The following is a 19,903-nucleotide window of genomic DNA, read 5'->3' on the forward strand; positions in this document are numbered from 1 at the left end:
TTTGGAGAAGTGCCAAGCACAGCCCAGCTCCTCAGCTTATGTTGAGCTGTTTATTGATTCCAGTGGAACTGCACCAATTTAACCAGGTCGAGGAGCTGACCTCCCTATTCACAAAGTATCTCCAGATAAGCTTTTGTGCAAAATTTCAACTACAAATATCTGTGCCTGACGTTATAAAGAAAAACGCAACAAATGTGTTAGGGACCATCCTGATAAATGATTTTGTCCAACTGCATTGTGCTTTTCAGTGTCCTTGTGCAGCATGAGGAGAGGATATGGTTTATGGGATTGCCAGGTGGAAAACAGGCATGATTTGGGGCAGTCAGACCCTTCTTTGGGTTTCTGATGCCACTGCTTTTGTACAAATGCAGCTAAGCCATCCTTTGACTGAGCCACTAAAAATAAAATCCTCACTGCTACTTTTTCAGCTATTAATGGACTGAAATAACATGAATGAACATGAAATTCCATCCTCATTATTAACTCTGCCTTCACTGAGGGCAAGACAAGAGCTGTGTTATTTTTTGCTGCATAAATAATGCTATGTTGCTTCTTATGTTTAACATTCCTCAATATGAAGGAAGGAAAAGTAGGACAAATGTAAGTGAGATGAAAACGTGACCTTCCTGCAGGATCAGAGCCTTGCCAAACTCCCTGTTTTGTCTGTAAAATTACAGGGGCTAACTTCATACACAGCAGCTTCTGTGCATGGCCCCACTGTCTAAAGACAAATGAATCCTCAACACACCTAAATAATAACTGGAGTTAAACAGAGGGTGGAGAGAAAGCAATGCTGGATCTTGTCTGGCTGTGCAGAAGGGACAAACTTTTCCACTTGGATTAAAGTGTGTGTGTGGTGCCAAAAGTCAAGGTGTAAAACACATTAAAACTGAACAAAAAATGACATAAAATCAGGTGCTGCATACCTGGATAGATGCAAAATCTCCAGAAGCACAAGCTCCAAGAATAGCAGCACCCACTAAAACAGACTCCACTTCTTTGGACAGCACAACAGGTTTGCCTGCAGAGGGAAGAGCCTGTTAGGGAACACAGCAGCACCAGCAGCTCCACAAATAATTAAAACCCAAAAAGACAAACAAACAAAAAAAGAATCTTAAAGGGCTTGAAAACCATTATTAAAAACCCCATTCACAGCTACATCCTGCTGTAGGTTAATGCAAATGTCTCTGCTCTGTGGTTCCAGGCTCCAAGAAAAGTGTAGCATTTAAATAAAATCATTTTAGTAAAATATTAATGCAGAACATAAAGCACACAAAAAAAACAACCCCCCAGATCTTTGACACTGGCTACTTATCTCACTCAAAGGGCTTGGCATGAACCTGTTACCCACACCCTGCAAACCCACGTGCCCATTAAAACTTGACCTGGAGGGGAAAACAAGGCAGACTCCTTTTTGTTTCTTTTGCAACAAACAAACAAAAAAAGATTGTTTGTGTTTGGTTTTGAACACACAGCCAACAAAGCCAGTCTGGTTTTGCTGGAAGACATGAAAATATGAGTAGTAAACTTTCTCAGGCTATGTATGAAATAGTGAGAGAAATCTTGTCTTCCAAATTGTGCAAGATACTCTAAAACAAAATTAAAACACTGGAAAAACAAGTAAACAATATATATTCTAAAGCAGAATTAAGTATCAGTGTTTCATCATCTATGGGTACTATCAAGAACATACTTTCCCTTGGTTTATGCAGAATTTTCTGAGACCTGTTTCACTAGTGTAAAGAAAAGCAGGAAAAGGCTAAAAGAACAAACAAATATTAGCCTACTTTCCTAATTCCCCTGAAAAATCTCAACCAAGAGCATAAATCTCAATACTTTTCTAGTTGCACTTCAGATGCTTATCCTCATTAAGCTGAAAAATTTAATAATCCTGCAGTATTTGGCATGTGCCTGCATTTCCAGTACTGAGATAATTCCATTCAGTGAATGATGATGCAAGCACAGGGGTGGGAGCAGGGATTCCAGCTCAGAACAGTCTCCATGATACTATGCCCCAAAAAATGCTGCTCCTGAGAGCCAGCTGTAGATTAGAAATTTGGGTGAACTCCTAAAATCACCCACAAACAACTTCTACAGAGGAAAAAGGCAAAACTCACACTTTGCAAAAGGAGAAATAAAATTATTAATATAAAAAGCAATTACTGACACAAAGCAAATCCACCTCCACCAGGCATTCAGTCACTTGATGCAAAGCTTGCCCTGTCACCTGAGCATTCCTCCAGTTCAGCTGAAGCACAGCTCAGGACTTGGGTCAGCTTAGAACAGCAAATCTAAAGCTGAAGCTCAGAGCTCCGTGGCTCTTTGCCAGGCGTCAGCGAGCAATTTTCAGCGTGCTCGAAAATTTACTGCCCATTTCCCGCATGGTCAGAATGAATACGGAATTCTTACCAGGCAAACAAAAAGATCAAGATACTTTTTAAGTGGCCTGTGGAATTATCTATTGGATGTCTGCATGGCTGAGTCATGGGCATTTGTCGGTAACAATAATATATTCAGATTTTTTTCTTTTCAGGAAAGAATGGGGGATTGATCCTGGAATGTTAGTTATTTTATCTGATAGGCTCTAATGAGTTCAACATAACCAAGAGCATTTCAGTCAGATGAACTCTGACATCCCTTGTCAGTCACTGATTTTACAAATGGGGGAGAACTCCAGACTGCAAAAAGGCCTTTTTGTACTGAATTGTACTTGGCCATTAGTTACAGTCAAAGAACTTGTGATTACATTTTAATCAGAATACCTTTTCCCAGATCTTTTCTTTTACACATCAGGGCCCAGCAGCCCAACTCTACATGTAGCTGAAAATCACCTAAAATATGAGTTTTTGAAGGAAATGCATGGCACTTTACATGGTTTTTCACAAAGCATCGCTTTTGACCACAATATCATTAGTGAATTTTAAGGCATTATGCTTTTTGCTGGTCCATAAGTGTTATGAAGTGTGGTTTGATGTTAGGGCAAGTCAGATCTCCAGACCAAACACGCCAAATTTGGGCCTTGAGCTTTATTTATGACAGCTTAACTCATCTTAATTTGAAATAAACCCAAAACACACATCACTCAATGTTTCTCTGAAGTCCTTTACACTAAATTTTGTTATTTTTTCCCATTTTTTTGAAGTACATTCAACTGACTCGCAGGTGTGCAGAGATGTCCAACACATACAGGGTGAAGAGAGACCAAAAATACCATGGAGGTCTGAGAGCTCCTCTTGTAGTGAAACACATATCCAGAGCTTTCCACCCACCAGGAATTCTACAGAACCAAGTGAAACACCTTGCAGGAGCAAGGATCCAGATACTGTCCCCTAAAGCACATCAGTGACACAGGCATGGAAGCAATTCAGGAAAGAATTGTTCTATAGAATGGATACAATGCCCAGCTTGAGCAGAAGTGTCACAAGTCAAATAGGATGGAGCCAATAGAAGGAACATTCCACTGCACACTTTTTTGGTCATGCAGCAAAATACAGCTCTATATAAAGTCTTTATTTTTCCAAACACAAAGTACTTAGACACCTAAAAAAGAGTATTTTCACTCCTTTCCATGCACTTCCCCAAACTTACCAGTAATGTCAGCGTGCATCTGCACAAAGAGAGGGTTCTTGCTCAGCCCACCACACAGGAACAGCGTGCTGATGTCATGTCCTGCAGCCTGCATAGCCTCCAAAATATGTCTTGTTCCCAACTTCAAAAAGGGGGAAAAAAACAGAACCAGATGAGCACAGGAGAGAAGCCACAGGAACAGAACTACACCTGCATGGAAAAGATGTCCCTGCCAAAACCTTCTCTTTGCTTTGTACAGCAGCATCTGAAAATCCAGCTCAGTAAAGAGGTTTCAATTCTGAAGCCAAATAGCAAAACAAACAGAACAAAAATAATGGAACAAAAAGAGAACAGCAAATAAAAAAACCTGTTTTCTGTCTTTTCAGCAAAAAGGAAAACCTGAAGAATTTTGTATTGGCTTAACTATTTCTCTTGGCCTTTGCCCTATGCAAAATAAAATGTTCCACTTCATGGCTGGATTAATTGAAACATCTCAAATGCAGGCATATTTTAAACTTTTCATTTACAGTCTCCATTCTAAGAAACTCAAATTAGAATGGCAGAAGCAAATGCTTTGCCATTTTCAAAAAAACCCCATCCTTTTTGTTTGCTTTGCTTCCCTCCTCACTGAAGTCAGCCTTCTCCCTATTTCCCTCTTGCAAGAATATTTTCCATTTCTTTGACAAAAAATAATTCTGAGTGCTTTATAACACCTTGGAAGTTAAGTTTGAAGCTCAGACTTGACAAAATGTCTGTTGCCCAGGCTGACTCTTGGTAGGCAGATTCCCCACAAAACAATCTGGTCAGAGTTTTCATAAACTGTTATTGAAGTTTTCTTTAGGCCATGCTGCAGTTCATTAAGAGGGCTGCAGCTGCAACAAACCCCTCTTCAAATAAAGCTACTGAAAATTGAACTTGCAGGGTTCCACCAGGCTGGAGATATCCACAGTGAATGCCCAGCACGATTCTGGACAGGGCTTTAAATGCATTTTGATTTTTAGACAAGCAGTTCAGAGGAACCTGAGCAGCCCCAGCTGACTAAATCCATGGCTTCCCTATTGACACACAGGGCTGATTTCCAAATTGCACAGCCACGATTTCAATTATGGAAAAATAAACTGCTCCAAAAGGATCTGCCTGCTCAGAACGGGCTGCACGGCCACAATTACATCTCTGATCATGTTCTCATCTGGCCAACTGTTGCATTGCATTTTGCAGTGAATAGTTAAAAGGAGATTCTCTTTCACTGCTTCTGAAATTCAAATTTATTAACAACTTCTCTCACAACATACACACGTCAAAGACCCTGAGAAAGAACATGCTGTGAAAATTATTTTGTGTTTACCTGCCTGGAAAATTGTATTCACACGGCAATTTAAATTAAAGCCAGACTTATTTCACTGTGGGTGGGGGGGGGAACTAATTTAATCCTGGGTTGGAGAAAATGCAAATTGAGGGGCTTCAAATGCAAATTTTATATAAAAAGGAAAAAGCATCTCCTGCTGAAAAGAAAACTAGAGATTAACATTCTGTGGGCAGGCCTACACTTTGTACAAGATTTTTACATAGGTTTAAAGTTTATCTTGCACCCATTGAAGACAGCTAATGGTACAGGATTACTACAACTGTTTCCTTCAATAAAAGTGAAGCTACATTTGGGAGTGAAAATTTCATTTCCTAGGAATCCCATTAGCAATGAGTAAATATATCAAGTCAAAACCAATGTTCTCTGTCTACTTTTTAGTTACTGTTTCAATAATGCTTTGGGGAAAAATAATTTCCCTTAACTTATAGTGAAAAGAAAATTGCAATATGGCCTTTTTATATTAAATCAGCCCCATCAGCTCTCCAAAAGATAGGCAGCTGCTGAATTTACTGCTCAGGACAGTGTTTGTGTTTTACAATAAAGTTTGAGCAGTATCATATAATGAGATAATAGGTGACTTTCCCAGGATTTCCAGCAGAGAAGGTTTCCACTTCGTTAGCACGAGATAATCACAGGGCACCTGTTCCAGACTGGGAAGTTCCTTTCAGGGGCAGGATCAGTCCCTGGCATTGTTTAGCCTCTCCTCCACATTCTTCTTTCAATGGTGGGATTATACTGAAGCATCAGGTATAACCCAGCTACATTCATCTGCAAAAGGCTCCAAACTCACAACAATGAATCCCAGGCTGGGTTAAGTTCTCCTTATTTGCTGAAGAGGGAAGGTTAACACATAAGATGAACAATTCTCAGTAAATTTACAGCAGCCGCCCACCCTCTCCATCCCAGATGGCTGACCCAGCCTAGAAAAGTTGTTGTTTAACCAGGAGAGGAGTTTGGAAGTTTTCCAGCTGAACAGAGTTTTGTCAGGAAAACTCCCCAATTCATCAGACTGTTCATGTTTTGAAAAAACACCTCCAGTTCAACAAACTTTAAAAAAATAAAAATAAAAAAATATTGTTAACAGAAAGGATGTTAAAGGAATGTGGGTTTCAGTCACCAGAGGTCTGAGGACAGCATGTCCCACTGGAAACACCCTGAGCCAGGCTTTCTAAACCACTTCTGTGAGCCAGGGTTTCACCTCAAAACAGAGCTTCTCATGAACTGGAAATCCTGGGTTCAGGAGAAAATCAGGGCAGAAAGAAAAGTATTCTGATAAAATTCCCCATCCCTGTGTGCTGGCAAGCACGAGGGACATTTCCCAGCCTCCCTGCCCTGCCTGCTTGCCCAGCCCTGGCCACAGGCTGGGACTGCTCCCCTAGGGAAGATGTGCCCTGGTGGCTCTGGAGCACAGCCCTGCTCAGCCTGGCACACAGCTCTGCCTCACCCACCGGGCAGGGAGGGCAAATCCATGGATATGGGAACAATCTGAAGCTGAGGCTTTTTTCAGGGCAGCACAGAGCCCTTTGTACAATTGCCAGAGCTCTTCTCCCCCTCTCTCAGCCTCCCTCTAGACAGCTGGGATGTTAACACTGCTGCTTGTGCTGTCAGCCTCCTCCCTCACATCTGCACCAGAGGCAAAAGCTCCACTTACAGAATTGCCATAAGGACGGGATTTTTTAGGGGAACATCTTCCCCCACAGCGTGTTGATTCTCCTCCAGTTGGGAGTGGTCACCAATGGGGGTGAACAGTATCTTGCTCCTTTAAGAAGCCCATTAAGTGAATTCATGTATTATTAGAAATCTGGTTAGCAGAAGGGAATGATCAGTCTGCACAGAACACGAGACAATTCATTCCTTCTTTTATGCACTAAAAATGTCTTACAGCAATGGCTTGGATCGTGGCCAGGTAGATAAGGGCAAGTTCATCCAGACCCCGAGACAATGTTAGTCCAACAACCTGTGCAAAGATCAAAAAGAAGATGTAAAAATCCAGCCAAAGCAAAACTCTATTATTCTCTATTTCTTGTTGTAACAAGTTTTAAGTGCTAATTCCAAGCCTTACTCCTGTGAGCTGTACACATAATGTTATGTTAAACATGTTATTCCTGATCTGGGGAAGAACCACATAAATTATCCTTGCCCTTGTGAAGAAATAAAGAACAAACAGCATATTGTATGGGATTAGAGATAGATTAACTCTGACAGTTTTATGTTATGACTCAGATATTGCTCGTGAATGTATTTAATGTAATAATATGAAAATGCTATTACATAAAAATAACTTTTTAAAAGCATTTCTCCCCCTCCCTCCCAACCATAACACTAAAACACAATTAATAATTAAATACTGTATCTTAACCTCCTTTACTCTGACATAAATCAATACTGCACTGTAGTTACTCTGGATTAATATCAGGCAAGACCTGAACGCAGACAGAATTGTGACAGAAAAAATGGGTTACTATTACCAATATTTGCACACAGCCATCATACCCAAGAAATTCTGATTTTGCTGCAGCATGTAATTCTTTCTTAAAATAATGAAGGTATTATTAGGACCCAAAAATATATATAGGCCCTTTTTTTTTTAATGTTTCCTTCATTTGTGGCTTAAAACATGCAGCAGTGCTTATGCCTTTCCTATCTCAGCCTTAAATACAGCAGATTTTGGTGCTGCTGAGTAGCTTGAGAGGCTCACTTCAAGGACAATTTGCCATTTTGAAGGAGATTTTTGCATTAATCACCAGGTATTTTGATATCACCAAATGATACTCTTATGATACCCTCCTGTTACAGTTCTGCCCAGCCCTGGGTTTGTGAGTGAGCTGATCTACCACTGTAAATTCAAGGAATAGGAATGCCCAAACTCTGAAAGATGGGCTGAAAAGCTGTTTAAATCAACCATCTATCACCAAAATATTTAATTCTTTTCCCAGACAGGTTTACCCAAATTTCTCTTGAAATTCATTGCAACAAATTTGGTAAGACTTGGTACACAAGTGAGATAACAACAGCAAGAGCTGTGAAATGTGATTCCTAGGAAAGGTACCTGGACACACACAACATTCCTCAAGTTTTTAGAAAATTAATATGGCTGTAGTGATATCTCAAGTCCAATGATCTCTGGTTTTCTACTGAAACATCAGCAGTGCAGTAAAAAACCCAGATCCTTTGGGATAGTGTAAATAGCTAAGGAGGAGTACACTCAAAATTGAAGAAAAGCTCCTTCCAAATGGCTTTTTTTTTTTTTTTTTACCCTGTATTGACCTTTTTGCAAAGACAGGCTGTTTCTTACCATGCCCTTTAGTGTCAGATCTGTTAAGGGAGATCTGTTACCATGGAAATCTGGCCAAACATGTAAATCAACAGTGAGGAAACCCACAGGCAAAGATTTCTTAATCAGATCCAGGTGACTGTTCAAGTATGTATATATACTGTGAGCACTGCAAGAAAAACAAGTTGGAAAAAGAGGGGGGAGGTTATTCCTCAAACATAAAACATTTGTACTACCACCAAATGCAGGAACCCCATCAAAGCATGACAAAATCCCACTGCCTGCCAAGGCCATGGCACTGCAGGGATATCCCTGTGTGCTCAACAGGCCAGCAGAATTCCTGAATTTCCCAGGATGAGGGGAGATAATGTGACCTTGAGTTTGTCCACTGAGTCCTAAGAGTGCCCAGAGCTGTTTGAGATTTGGGGGCTTTTGCTGCTCCTCTGCCACAGCTGAAAGGGAGGAGTAAGGAGGATTCCAGACAGAAATGAAAACCAAATTCCTTTGCAAATGTTTAAAAATTTCTCTGATCAATAGTGCTGGATGTACAGCTTTCTTTTTTTAAACCATAATTATTTCAGTGTGTGTTATGATTAAAATGCAGCACCAAGGGTGGAGGAGAGAAAGTGAGTGGCTGCTATTTTAGGGAGGAGCCCAACATGGGCCTAAATATGATTGTATCTAAGTTCAGATGCTACACCCAACTCCACAATATCCAACAGACATTTTTCCTGGACTTAGGACTAATGGTGAATTCTTCAGTGCCTTGGCTTGCAATGACTCCAGTGACATTCCATTTCAAAAATGTTGCAATTATGCTCAGAATATTTTTTTCAAACATTCATCCTATCACAAACAAACCCATATATATTTTCCAACCCCTTGGAAATCTCCAAGTGGGGCATTTAATTCTAGACATGTGGGTCAATAACAGCATCTAACCCTAATTACAATTGATTAGTCATTGTCTCATCCACTGCAGACCCAAACAGTGATATTCATTTAGCCTCTACATGTATATTCAATCATGCACTAATGAGATCCCTAAGGGAATTTGGCATATGCTTTACTAGTTTGACTTCTGACCCACTAGCAGCTGTATATTTATACTTTGCATTCAACCATTCAGCTGCATGTTTTTTCAATTATACCTTACCATGTGTACACTATCAGAGGATATAATTCAAAATGAAGTACACTTGGAAGACATTAAAATAACTAATTTACATCATCATTCACGTCCTTTAAAATGTACTTTATGTGTCTTCCTGGACCCAAATTATGATAATTTGGAGGTCACCATCACTTCTTTCCCTTTCTTGTAAATGTGGCCCTGTTTTCTCCATCCCTAAAGACTCCACTACAAGGAGTACATGCTAAGGATAAAGTCTTTTTAATTCCAGTTTCAATCATGGCTTGACTGTTGGGAAGGATAAAAAAGGAAAGCTTCACTCAACCACAGACCCACCAGACATCCCAGCCTCTCTCTCCTCTCCATCCTGGCTGATTGCTCTCACAAGGATTAGCCATTTGTGCAGCTCTGTCAGAACACAAGCACTGCACAAAAGAAGGCTGAAGTTGAGCCAAATATGCTTAAGATCCACATAACCTTGGAATTACACTTTTTCCCACACCTTTTCACATTTTAAATTTTTTCCTAAATATAGATAAGGGTTAAAGGCACTACATTTGGACTGAGTGACCAGCAAAAGCCTTCAAACACTTGCCAGATCCTGTTTTACCACCTTTGTGTTTAACACAGTATAACACCATCACCTCCTGGAGCTTTTTTTCCTCAGTTCTCTGTGAAAGTATCAGTGGCAGCTGCCTCTGACCTGCATAGCTGAGTTTGAGCTGTTGCCATGAGAAAGGAACTGTGCTGAAAGTAGAGAATAAGAAATCAATGCAAGTCTGCCCAGAGTTATGTTCATACGTGGGACACAACTTCAGAAAGCAACCAGGGGTTGGTATTTAATCTGTTCAAGAATCAGGGAAGGTGCCAGCAGGTATCTTTCAGGGGAAAAAAAATTAAAAAATTTTCGATTTCAAAATTTAAAAAAAAAATTCTAGACCATCTAGAAATAAAGAGAACTGCCAAATATGATTCTTATATTCTGCTAGAAAGATCACAGAACTGCTGGTGGATGCTGTGTGTTTAACTTCAATGCTTTATTTTCAGAAGGCATCTCTTTAGATGGAGAAATGCCACTGAGATCTATAGGAAAGGGAATTCTGCCCTAAAACAGCATTTCCCCAAGTCCCAAAGGACACACAAACTTTGCTGTCAGTTATACACTTTTATTCTCTAGCAGATTAGAAATGTTCATTCTAGAAAACAGAATTATTTAGACTTTAAGGCAAAAAGGATCATATTATTTCTTTTAATTTCCTACTCTAATCTACCTGTACAGGATTTAACAGAGCTGTAATGATTAAATGCAGACCTACACAATTTGTAGGATGAAGAGCAAAAAGTGCCACATCACAGCAATTTCTGCAACTCGCTGAATTGCCTGAAAAAACCCAAGTTTTGGTGCTCACAGGCTGTGCCCATCAGATAGACCAAATACTAAATTTAAATTCTCCAGAAAATCCTTGTGTAATTCAACCCTCCCACTTCCAGTAAAAGAAGGGTAAAAGAGAACCCAGGAATGGAACTGGGAGGGTTGCACAAGGCTGGCCCTCAGCAGCAGTGGTCAGAGCTGGTTGTCTGAGCCTCTCACACCCTCACAAGTCACCACAGATCCCTGCAGCAGGGCTGAAACAGCTGGAAATCTGCTCTGCTGGGGGGAAAAGGAGACTTTGCACAGGGAAACTCCTGAGATCAGCTGCTCAGCAGGGACCTGCCATTCTAAACCTGCTTCTTAGCAGCACCAGGAGAAAGGGAGGACAGGCTAGGGGAGGCAGAAGGAGGTGACAGGCAGCAGCAAGCAAGAAGCAAGGATTTGTGACCTCTGATGTTCTTTTTTAAGTGATCCAGACATGTGCTTAACCCTTCACTGCACTGCACCCAGCCTGGGAAGTAGAGGCAATATGGAATTGCACACCAAAGTTGGGAATTCTCATTTGGTTTCCCCTCCATGACTAGTTGCAATGGATGAACAGATTCAAATTCCTACAGCCATACAGAGAATATCCTTAAACATAATAAACCAAATTCTCTGAACCCTTCTGCTGAGAATTCCAGTGAAATAATTTATCATCACCAATAATGTTCTAAAACAAGATGCCATGTTTGAAGGGAGCCTACAAGAAAGATGGAGAGAGACAATTACAAGGGCCTGGAGTGACAGGACAAAGGGGAATGGTTTCACAGTGACAGAGGGCAGGGCTGGGTGGGATATTGGGAAGGAATTGTTCCCTGTGAGGGTGGGCAGGCCATGGCACAGGCTACCCAGAGAAGCTGCCCCTGGATCCCTGGAAGTGTCCAAGGCCAGGCTGGACAGGACTAGGAGCCACCTGGGAGAGTGGAAGGTGTCCCTGTCCATGGCAGGGATGGGACTGGGTGGGCTGTAAGTTCCTTCCCAACTCACATCATCCTGTGATTCTGGGATTATTTTTTTCTGTGTGTATCACTTAATGTAGGTAAACACATAATTCTGAGTTTTGGTCAACAGCAGCTGCTACTTGTACCCATGATAAGGCTGAAGTCTGGGGAATCATGGAAAAATAAAAGGGAAAAAATAAGGGAAAAAAAAGTTCAAATTTAAATTTTCCTGATTTTTGTTCATTCAAATGAAATTCTTTAAATTTAACAAATATGTGAGAAGGACAAGGAGATGGAAGATGAGAGAATTAATACGAGACTTGTTTAGTAAATTTACAGCAATACCAGTGTTTCATTATGAGAGTGATACCTGGAAAGCCTTACAAAAATACCATTGAGCAAATTAACTTAATAAAATATTATCACTCTTTTATTAAAATATTACAGCTCTTACTATTAGTGCTTTTCACCACATTACTAACTACAGAAGACTCACATCCAAAGCTATGACATCATACCCTTGGATTATATGGAGATCTACTGCCAATATTCTGTGTTTAGTGTCCTGTTCACATCACAATTTCAGTTTTTGCACTGTGGCATTGTCTGTGGTCAGTCAGTTCTATCAGACCCAGCATTACAAGTAGGCTACTCCATAGGCATTTTTCCAGCACAAAAAAAATGGTTTATCCTGGCATTACAGACTAAACTGTTTGTCTTAGGCTTGTGCTTGAAATGGGGGCACTGGAAAAATGGCCTGGAAGCCAGAATTTTGAAAAAGACCCAGTTCAATCTTTATTCCAAACATACACAGATGCATTTATTTCCTGATTTCCTTTTCCAGAGAACAACAAAGAGAATTCTAGGAAGCATGAATCTGTTTCATATTGAACGAAGTCCAATGCATTTCTGGGAATCATGGTCAAGTTTTTAACAAACAAGAAAGGCAGTGGGCCCTGCAAAGCAAGGAAGGGTCATCCAGAGAAACCAGGTAGAGCTTTCTCTCCCCAGGGAGGACTGAAAATCACTTTGTAACAGCACATGCTCAATCCATCTGTCAGGACTGACCCTGCCCCAGACCAGAGGGAGAAACTGAAGGGAAAATGCCAAGTTTGCTGGGTTTTTTCTTTAATCTAAGGAGGAAAAAGACATTAAAAGAGAATCACATTTTCATCCAACGTGCCCAACTGTTCAGCTAAGACCTCTCTGGGAGTGATGTGAACCATCTTAGAATGAATCCAAGCCAAAAAAGCTTGAGGAAGTCCAGGCTGACAGAAGTGTCTGAACTGTCTTCATCCACTTCTAAAGCAGAACAAGCTCAAATTCCACATCACACACAGCCTCTTGTTCAAGGAATCCTGGAGTTACCTCCAAGTCACCCCTCTATTTAAAGTTTTGTCTGAAAATTCGTCCTGGGTTTCTCTGTTCTATTTGTGCTGCCAAGCAGGAGTTTCTCATATGGTGGTTACATCTTCCTTTAGATGACTGTTTCAAAAATACTGAATAATACATTCCTAATTAAGTTACATCCCATCCTTGCAGCTTAATCATTTCACCTACAAATTAAGACATATTGTTAGCCCAAGGGATGAAGGTGTGCCAAACAGGGCTGGTGCTATGGAATCAAGAAACACCTTTGGCTGGATAGAAAAACAAAAAGTTAATATGATTGCTTAGATATGCCAGAGGTATCTGAAGGGAGTTTAAACCTTACATTCATGAGCAATCACCTGGAAAATCTTTGTAAATACCTCCAGCCCACTATCAGGCTGTTAATTCCCCTGATTGAGAATGAGGCCACTGCTGGGAATGCAGTGTGCATCAGTCTGTAAGGCAGGTATGTGATAAAGGAATAAAACAGTGACCTGGCTGCAGCTTTTGCCTCTAATTCTGGGAAGGCGACGTGGCCTCGCACCACGTGATCGATCTGAAAAAGAGAAAAGCAACATTTTGGGGATGATTACATCTTGAAAATTCAACCCTGGAAAAAGGAAAGGCAGTGTTATAGCTCTAAAAAAGACAGGAGAGCTTCTAAATTACTCATGAAGTGTTAAATCCTAGTGCTAGCGAAGCCAATGGCGAAACTCCCACTGAAATTCAGGATTTGGCATATAAACAGTAAGCAAAACAACCAGCCTTGCACCAAACCCAGACCAAATGCTAAGCATGCAGCTCCTCAGTCAGGAGAATAAGGTGATGATTCTCCTCCTGTCCAACACCCCCTGCATGTCCTCTAGTCTCTCCCATTCTGCATGGATATCCTCATTGGAATTCTACCAGAAATATCTTCTTGGCCCAAATCCCTACATCATCTTTCTCTACCACACTGTTATGATAAAACACGAGGTGTGTTGTCATCCTGATGGATGCTTCATGCATTCATTGCAGGAAACAAAATGTATACCCTGAGAAGCAATTATTGCTATAAAAGAAGATCAATATAAACTCTGTCTTATGCTGAATTTATAAATCAGCTTGTCCTTTCTCTCCAGAGTGGTTACCATTACTCACAAAACAAAGTATTAGGTAGAATAATATGGGCTTTTAAGACAATAATTCAGCAGGTTTTGTGGCCTCTTGGTAATATCCCATCAGAGGTGACAGTAAAAGCTAAGGAGGCAAAACTCTAGCTACTCAAGAGCACTGAGTATATTTGGCAGTACTTATTGACAACAAAACACATTAGTATTTAATCTTCACAGCATGAATCTAGTCCTGAACCACATAATGAAGCATACACATGTGAACACAGTAAAGAAAATAATGCATGTCTGTTCTCCCTGGGATCAGCATCAAAGACAGAGGTCAAACGTGTGCATGCACCAGAAACACAGCTCAGGCCCAAATTCTGCAATTCAGAATCTCTTCAGAGAACAGGGCAGCTCATAAATTCAGAAATAAATCTATAAATAAACATCATATATAGGTGTGTGCTATGAAAACATTGTTACACAGAACTGTTACAGGAGTTACGAAGTTTGCCCTTAATTCAAGCCATGACCACATGAGGGATGCATCTAGAAACCCTTTTCTGCTACTTTTTATTTTACAGTTTGTAATGATGTCAGGCCATCCTTTGTCTCTGCTGTGCAGTATCTTTCTTCTTATAAATTTTGAAGATACAGTGTAAAATCCCACTGAATATACAACTAAACAAGAATTTGCAGAACAAGGAACTCCTTAATTCTTAATTCAGACTCTATGCAAAACAGTTTTCAAAATCCACCTGATTTCTTCTGCAGCTGTATCCCCTCAAAATTAGAGCTTTTTAAAGGGTTCAGTTTTACTTTCAGTAAGTTTGATCAGACTGTTCAAATTTTATGGACATAATTTACCTTGGGGTGTTGATCAAGCAATGGAAAGAATCCCTAAAAATGTCCCTTTTTTTGGTTTGTTTTCATAAAACTTTAGGTGTGAGAAAGCAGGAGCTTTGAAAAGACAGAGATAATAAATGCAATATACCCTGCACAGTGCACAGGCACTGTCTCCTCCCACAGCTCCCTATGTGTTTTCTGTTCATACCACCTCAAGAAAACCACATTGGATATTCCAAGAGTGTTTTAATGAGACATTTACCCTAATATTCCTAACAGTACTACAAACTGAATTTTGCTATGGGTCCTAACAAGACCGTTCATTTTTTCCAGTAATTTCTTTAATGATTCAGGAACGCCTTGTTCTCTGGTACAAGAAAGGAAAGGATTTTTAAAATCATCTTTTTGAAATGCCTTAACTCTCATTGTACATTTTAAGTGTGGAACCACTGTGAACCAGCCAAGAAAAACTACTGCCTGCCTGTATCCTGTCTGGAGCTTAGATAAGTGTATTTACCTGCTTGGAATTAAGCACACAGAAACTTTCCTCTCAAAAGTGTTCTTACAAAGCAACACACAAGGTTTGCTATTTTCCTTGTAAAATGGTGGTGCTGTGAGCTGTATTTATTATTTTATATGGACATTATTTAGTTTTTTGTCTGGTTGTAGCAGTCATTTGTAAAATGGGACACTTTCTGGTCCTAGCCCAAACCTGACCTGAAAAATTTAAAGCACACACATCCCACCTGCTGCAAAAGCAATTTTTAGCCACAAAGCTAAGGATGGGCTGGAGGTGGGGTGGGAAGGCAGGCTGCAGGAGGAGGAAAGACTGTGTCATTGAAGCTGTGACACACAGGAATGTCAGGCTGGCACGGCCAGGAGAGAGCACAGGAGGGATCCTCAGTCACAGCTCAGCTTGGGGTGTGTCTGCACTTCCTGATCCAGGAGGATTTCTGCTTCTCATCCAGTGACTGCTCCATATGGAATGTTTAATGCAGTGATGCCCCAATGCACTTCCTGGCCATGTACTCCCAGCTCCAGGCTTTTGAAGAGATGGGTGCTGCTGAGTCAGGGAGTGATTACAGCTGCAGTTGGTGACAGACCAAACGACGTGCACTTGGGGCTTTCCAGGGGACACCCACAGGCCTGGGGCTGTGTCCTGCAGCCTCTCCAGAGCCTCTCAGCTCAGCCCTGAGGGCAGCCAGGGTTTCCACAGGCTGGCAAGGTGATACAAGGAGACACAGAAGCTCCAGGGTTAAAAGTCACCAAGGTCTTGCTGACATTTTTGGACTCAAGCCTAAATACTGTTGTGTACATGAAGCCTTTCTTTAAATTTGATATCAATGTTTTAGTTCTGATTGTAAATAAGAAAATTCATTTTTTAGTGAACTCTGCTTGGCTTTAATTTTTATTGGCAAATTAAATTAACCTAATGCTGTTAGATTCTTTGTATTCAGGGAAAGAACTGAGGTGATGGAATAAAATGTTACTATATCACTATTCTGTCCACATAGCTTTCATTTATGCCCATCAATGAACACAACTTATCTATATAATATAATATTATATAATTTTTTCGTATCAGTCTGTTTCAGCCTCCTGCTAAAGCAAAGAATTTGCCTGTAAGATAATTAAAATAATCATCATCACCACCATAAAAGGAAAACATCCCTGTATATAATTCCCTATCTCTATGCAAATTAGTATTATGTAACAGACATAACACTCATCTAATTGTTAATTGCTTTCAGCAGCCTGGTACATCTCATGATCTTATGGAGGTGTTTCAGGTCTGAATTGCCAGTGAAGGCATCCCACATAGCAGCAGTCTTGGAGCCTGTCTGTGTCTCCAAACACTCACCAGTTTTCCTGTAGCACTCTGGCCTCCCTCATTCAACCACAATCCAGGCACCATGGCAGAGAAATACGGTCCCCAAACACCAGGCACAAAAATGGGGGTTTCACTCACCTGGAAAAGCAACAGAAAGCTCAAGTGAATCAAAGTGCTCTAGTGTCAAAGTAGCAGCTAACAGAGTCCAATACTGAGGCAATTCCTGCTTCTCCACTGGAATTACCAACAGAAGTAGAGATGTACAGGTAGAAATTTACTGCAAAAACACATGGATGGAAAAATGTTTTCCCCCATTTACATAATTTTTAGATGACAAGACACAACCCACAATCCATTCAGCCCCACTGCCAGAACAGCTGGACCTGGCAAAACAGAAAGTAAGAAATTTCAGGAGAAGGAGCTGTATTTCACAGAGAGAAGGAAACTGCCTCATTTCTCCAGAAAAATCCCTTATTTAGAGTGACGAGTGGGATACAACACCCTGCTCGATAGGCATGAGCACACACAGGCACTGTCATTGGCCACAGGAGTTTCCAGAGCCCCCATCCTGTACATTTGGGGAGTTCAGAATCAGGAATCCTGCTGACAGAGGACAGTGATGTCCCTCAAGATCTGTGATGTCCCTCAAGATCTGCCATCAGCTCCCATGCTGGCAGTGGAACCCCAAACTCCAGTGCCCTCTCAACACTGCCAGGAGAGTTGGGTGCTCAGGTGGAGCCTCCAAACCTGGGCTGGGATCTGCCTGGGTTCAAGAGCAAACCATGCCTGGCTAAACTCCAGATTCTGCCCCTTCCTTAAGCTCAGTTTTACACAAACCAGCCCTTCCTTCCCACCTGTGATCAGCAGGTATCTGAGCTGTGTCTCCCAGGCACGCAGCAGGGCTGTGCTCCACCCCCTGCACACAAATATCCCCAGCACAGTGACAGCCTGGCCCCTGCACCCCCAGATTTTGTGGTTAGACCACTCAGGATGTGGGAGACACTGCTTCATTTCCTTTCTCTCCTTCAGAAGATGCAAATTACCAGTTTATAAGGGTGGAGGGCATTTTCCTTCCTCTTACAAAGTGGTTTCACTTTCAATACACCAGACAGACTTTCTAGACTTCCCTTCTGGTTCAGCAGAACACTCTTTCCAGTCTAGTAAGGCCCAGCACACACCAGGAACTGGGATGGAGGGATTTGGGTCCCAGTACTTGCTCCAAAGACTAATTGTGAATTCCCTACTGGTTGAACATGGAATTCTTGCAGCAGGGGCTGGAGGACACAGGCCATCCATGCTCTGCCAGGTTTTCTTTTCCAGGTCCACATATATACACCCAAGTTAGACACAGCTGGGATTTCACTGGGAAAAGAGAACAGCAGTGCAGTCCTACACCATCCCATGATTTATGCTGTGCTTCCCACTGATGATGGCTAAATCTGCAACTGTTGTTTACTAGAAGGTGGGAACTACTAGTAGAGAAGGATACAAGAGAATTATTCCCTAACAAAATCAGTCTGTTTCCAATGCTGAAGAGCAAAACTAGAGGTCTTAGTCAATGGGACAATGGTGATTTTTGTATTTAGACCTTGCTCCTCAATACCAAAATTCTAGACCCATTGAAGGATGTTCAAGGTTTGCTGTCGAATTCAATCAAGCCTGGACTTCACATCAAAACAGTTTTGAGAATAATTAAAGATTCAGGCCTATTCCTGTTAAACTTGATGCACATTCTCTCTATATTTAAACAGGCTGAACTTAAAAGGCAGTTTTTACTAGTCACTAGGGAGTATGCTCCAAGATGCAGTTTACTGGCATTTGTGCATCACACATGTTTAGTAAATACAGCAGCAGGGAGGTTTCTGCACAAACAATAGTCTACTCAAGCCATAAACTTACAGTACAGCTGATTCTTGTCAGGAAATTAAGTAGGAAAACAAAACAACAAAAATTTGTTTTTCAAAATACATCAACACAGTGTCAAGAAATGCTGATTTTTCTCAGGAGCACATCTACCAAATCTGGGAATCCTGCTTGGTTCTCCCTTATCAGCCCTGATGCCCTGACTTACTCTCCCTACAAATGCATGTGTACACATGTGTCTGTGTGTCTGTGCAAGATTTTGGCTGACTAAACCCATTAAAGAGCAAGAATAGCTGCACTGAATTTACAAAGGCATTTATGACTCCAAGTGGACGAAGTTACGTCAAAAACATTGCAAAGACATTTGGTTTTGTTTTGTTTTCTCTTAAAACTACAAATTAATACAGCTTTGAGTTTTCATCACCTCGATGGGGCAAGCCTTCTTTTACGATTTCAATAACAAAATGAAGTGCAACAAACAGCAAATCCTCAAACAAGCTAATTTTTAGACCAATTCCACTTCACTGACCTTACTGAGAACACAGCATGTGGTCAAAGTCACCAGTCAGTATCTGTTCTGAACTGGTGGTTGAAGCATTGGGGAGAACCCAAATATCCCAACTCATTCCCATCCTATAGCCACAGACACAGTGTCCCAGGAAGGGACAGGGAACATTTAGAGCAGAAGGGGCCTGGGGTTTTGAAGGTTCATCTCAGAATATTTGTAATGCAGCAAACTTTGCAGGGTTGTGCAGTCTGTTGAATGAAAAATCTGGATATGGCAAAGAGATCAAGCTTAAAATCCAACTGTTGTGTCACCTGAAAAAAACAAGCAGCCAAAGGACATTAGACATCAGGATGCTTTATGAAATCAGGGGAAAGTCTAAACATCAAGAAGGACAAAAGAGTTTATAAATAATAATAAAAAAAAATCTGCACCTTTTTTTTCTGTCATTAGTCCACAATTTACCAAATTGTCCTGTAAGTCTGACAACACCAAAATGTTTAGATTCATTAAAAGACCAAATTCTCCCTGCAGCCAGTACTTTTGGCCTAGTGTTTTGGACACTCACAGGAATTTAGGACAGGATATTTCCATGCTGGCTCTTCTCACATTACACTGAGACCTTCCCATCCTCTTACTACCAAAGTACCATTTGTACACATTCCAGCAAACTTTCAACACATGAACAGAGCAAAC

At 41.0% G+C, this 19,903-nt stretch overlaps 1 protein-coding gene across 9 annotated transcripts in view; it reads right to left on the bottom strand.

Annotated features, from left to right (window-relative positions):
* The window catches only part of FGGY (FGGY carbohydrate kinase domain containing), a 280,628-nt gene that overhangs the window by 25,495 nt on the left and 235,230 nt on the right, over nucleotides 1-19,903 (bottom strand). For 8 of the 9 annotated variants that reach the window (XM_033066875.1, XM_033066877.1, XM_033066878.1 and 5 more), the window contains 6 exons: nucleotides 16,870-16,977; nucleotides 13,560-13,621; nucleotides 8,229-8,376; nucleotides 6,816-6,890; nucleotides 3,589-3,709; nucleotides 927-1,021 (listed from right to left, as the gene is read on the bottom strand). In XM_033066875.1, the coding sequence (XP_032922766.1) occupies nucleotides 927-1,021; nucleotides 3,589-3,709; nucleotides 6,816-6,890; nucleotides 8,229-8,376; nucleotides 13,560-13,621; nucleotides 16,870-16,977 (609 nt within the window). The remainder of the gene's footprint in view (nucleotides 1-926; nucleotides 1,022-3,588; nucleotides 3,710-6,815; nucleotides 6,891-8,228; nucleotides 8,377-13,559; nucleotides 13,622-16,869; nucleotides 16,978-19,903) is intronic. The other variant, XM_033066881.1, reaches the window with a different exon arrangement.

This window comes from Catharus ustulatus, chromosome 9 (assembly GCF_009819885.2).
Source record: "Catharus ustulatus isolate bCatUst1 chromosome 9, bCatUst1.pri.v2, whole genome shotgun sequence".
Lineage (NCBI taxonomy): Eukaryota > Metazoa > Chordata > Aves > Passeriformes > Turdidae > Catharus > Catharus ustulatus.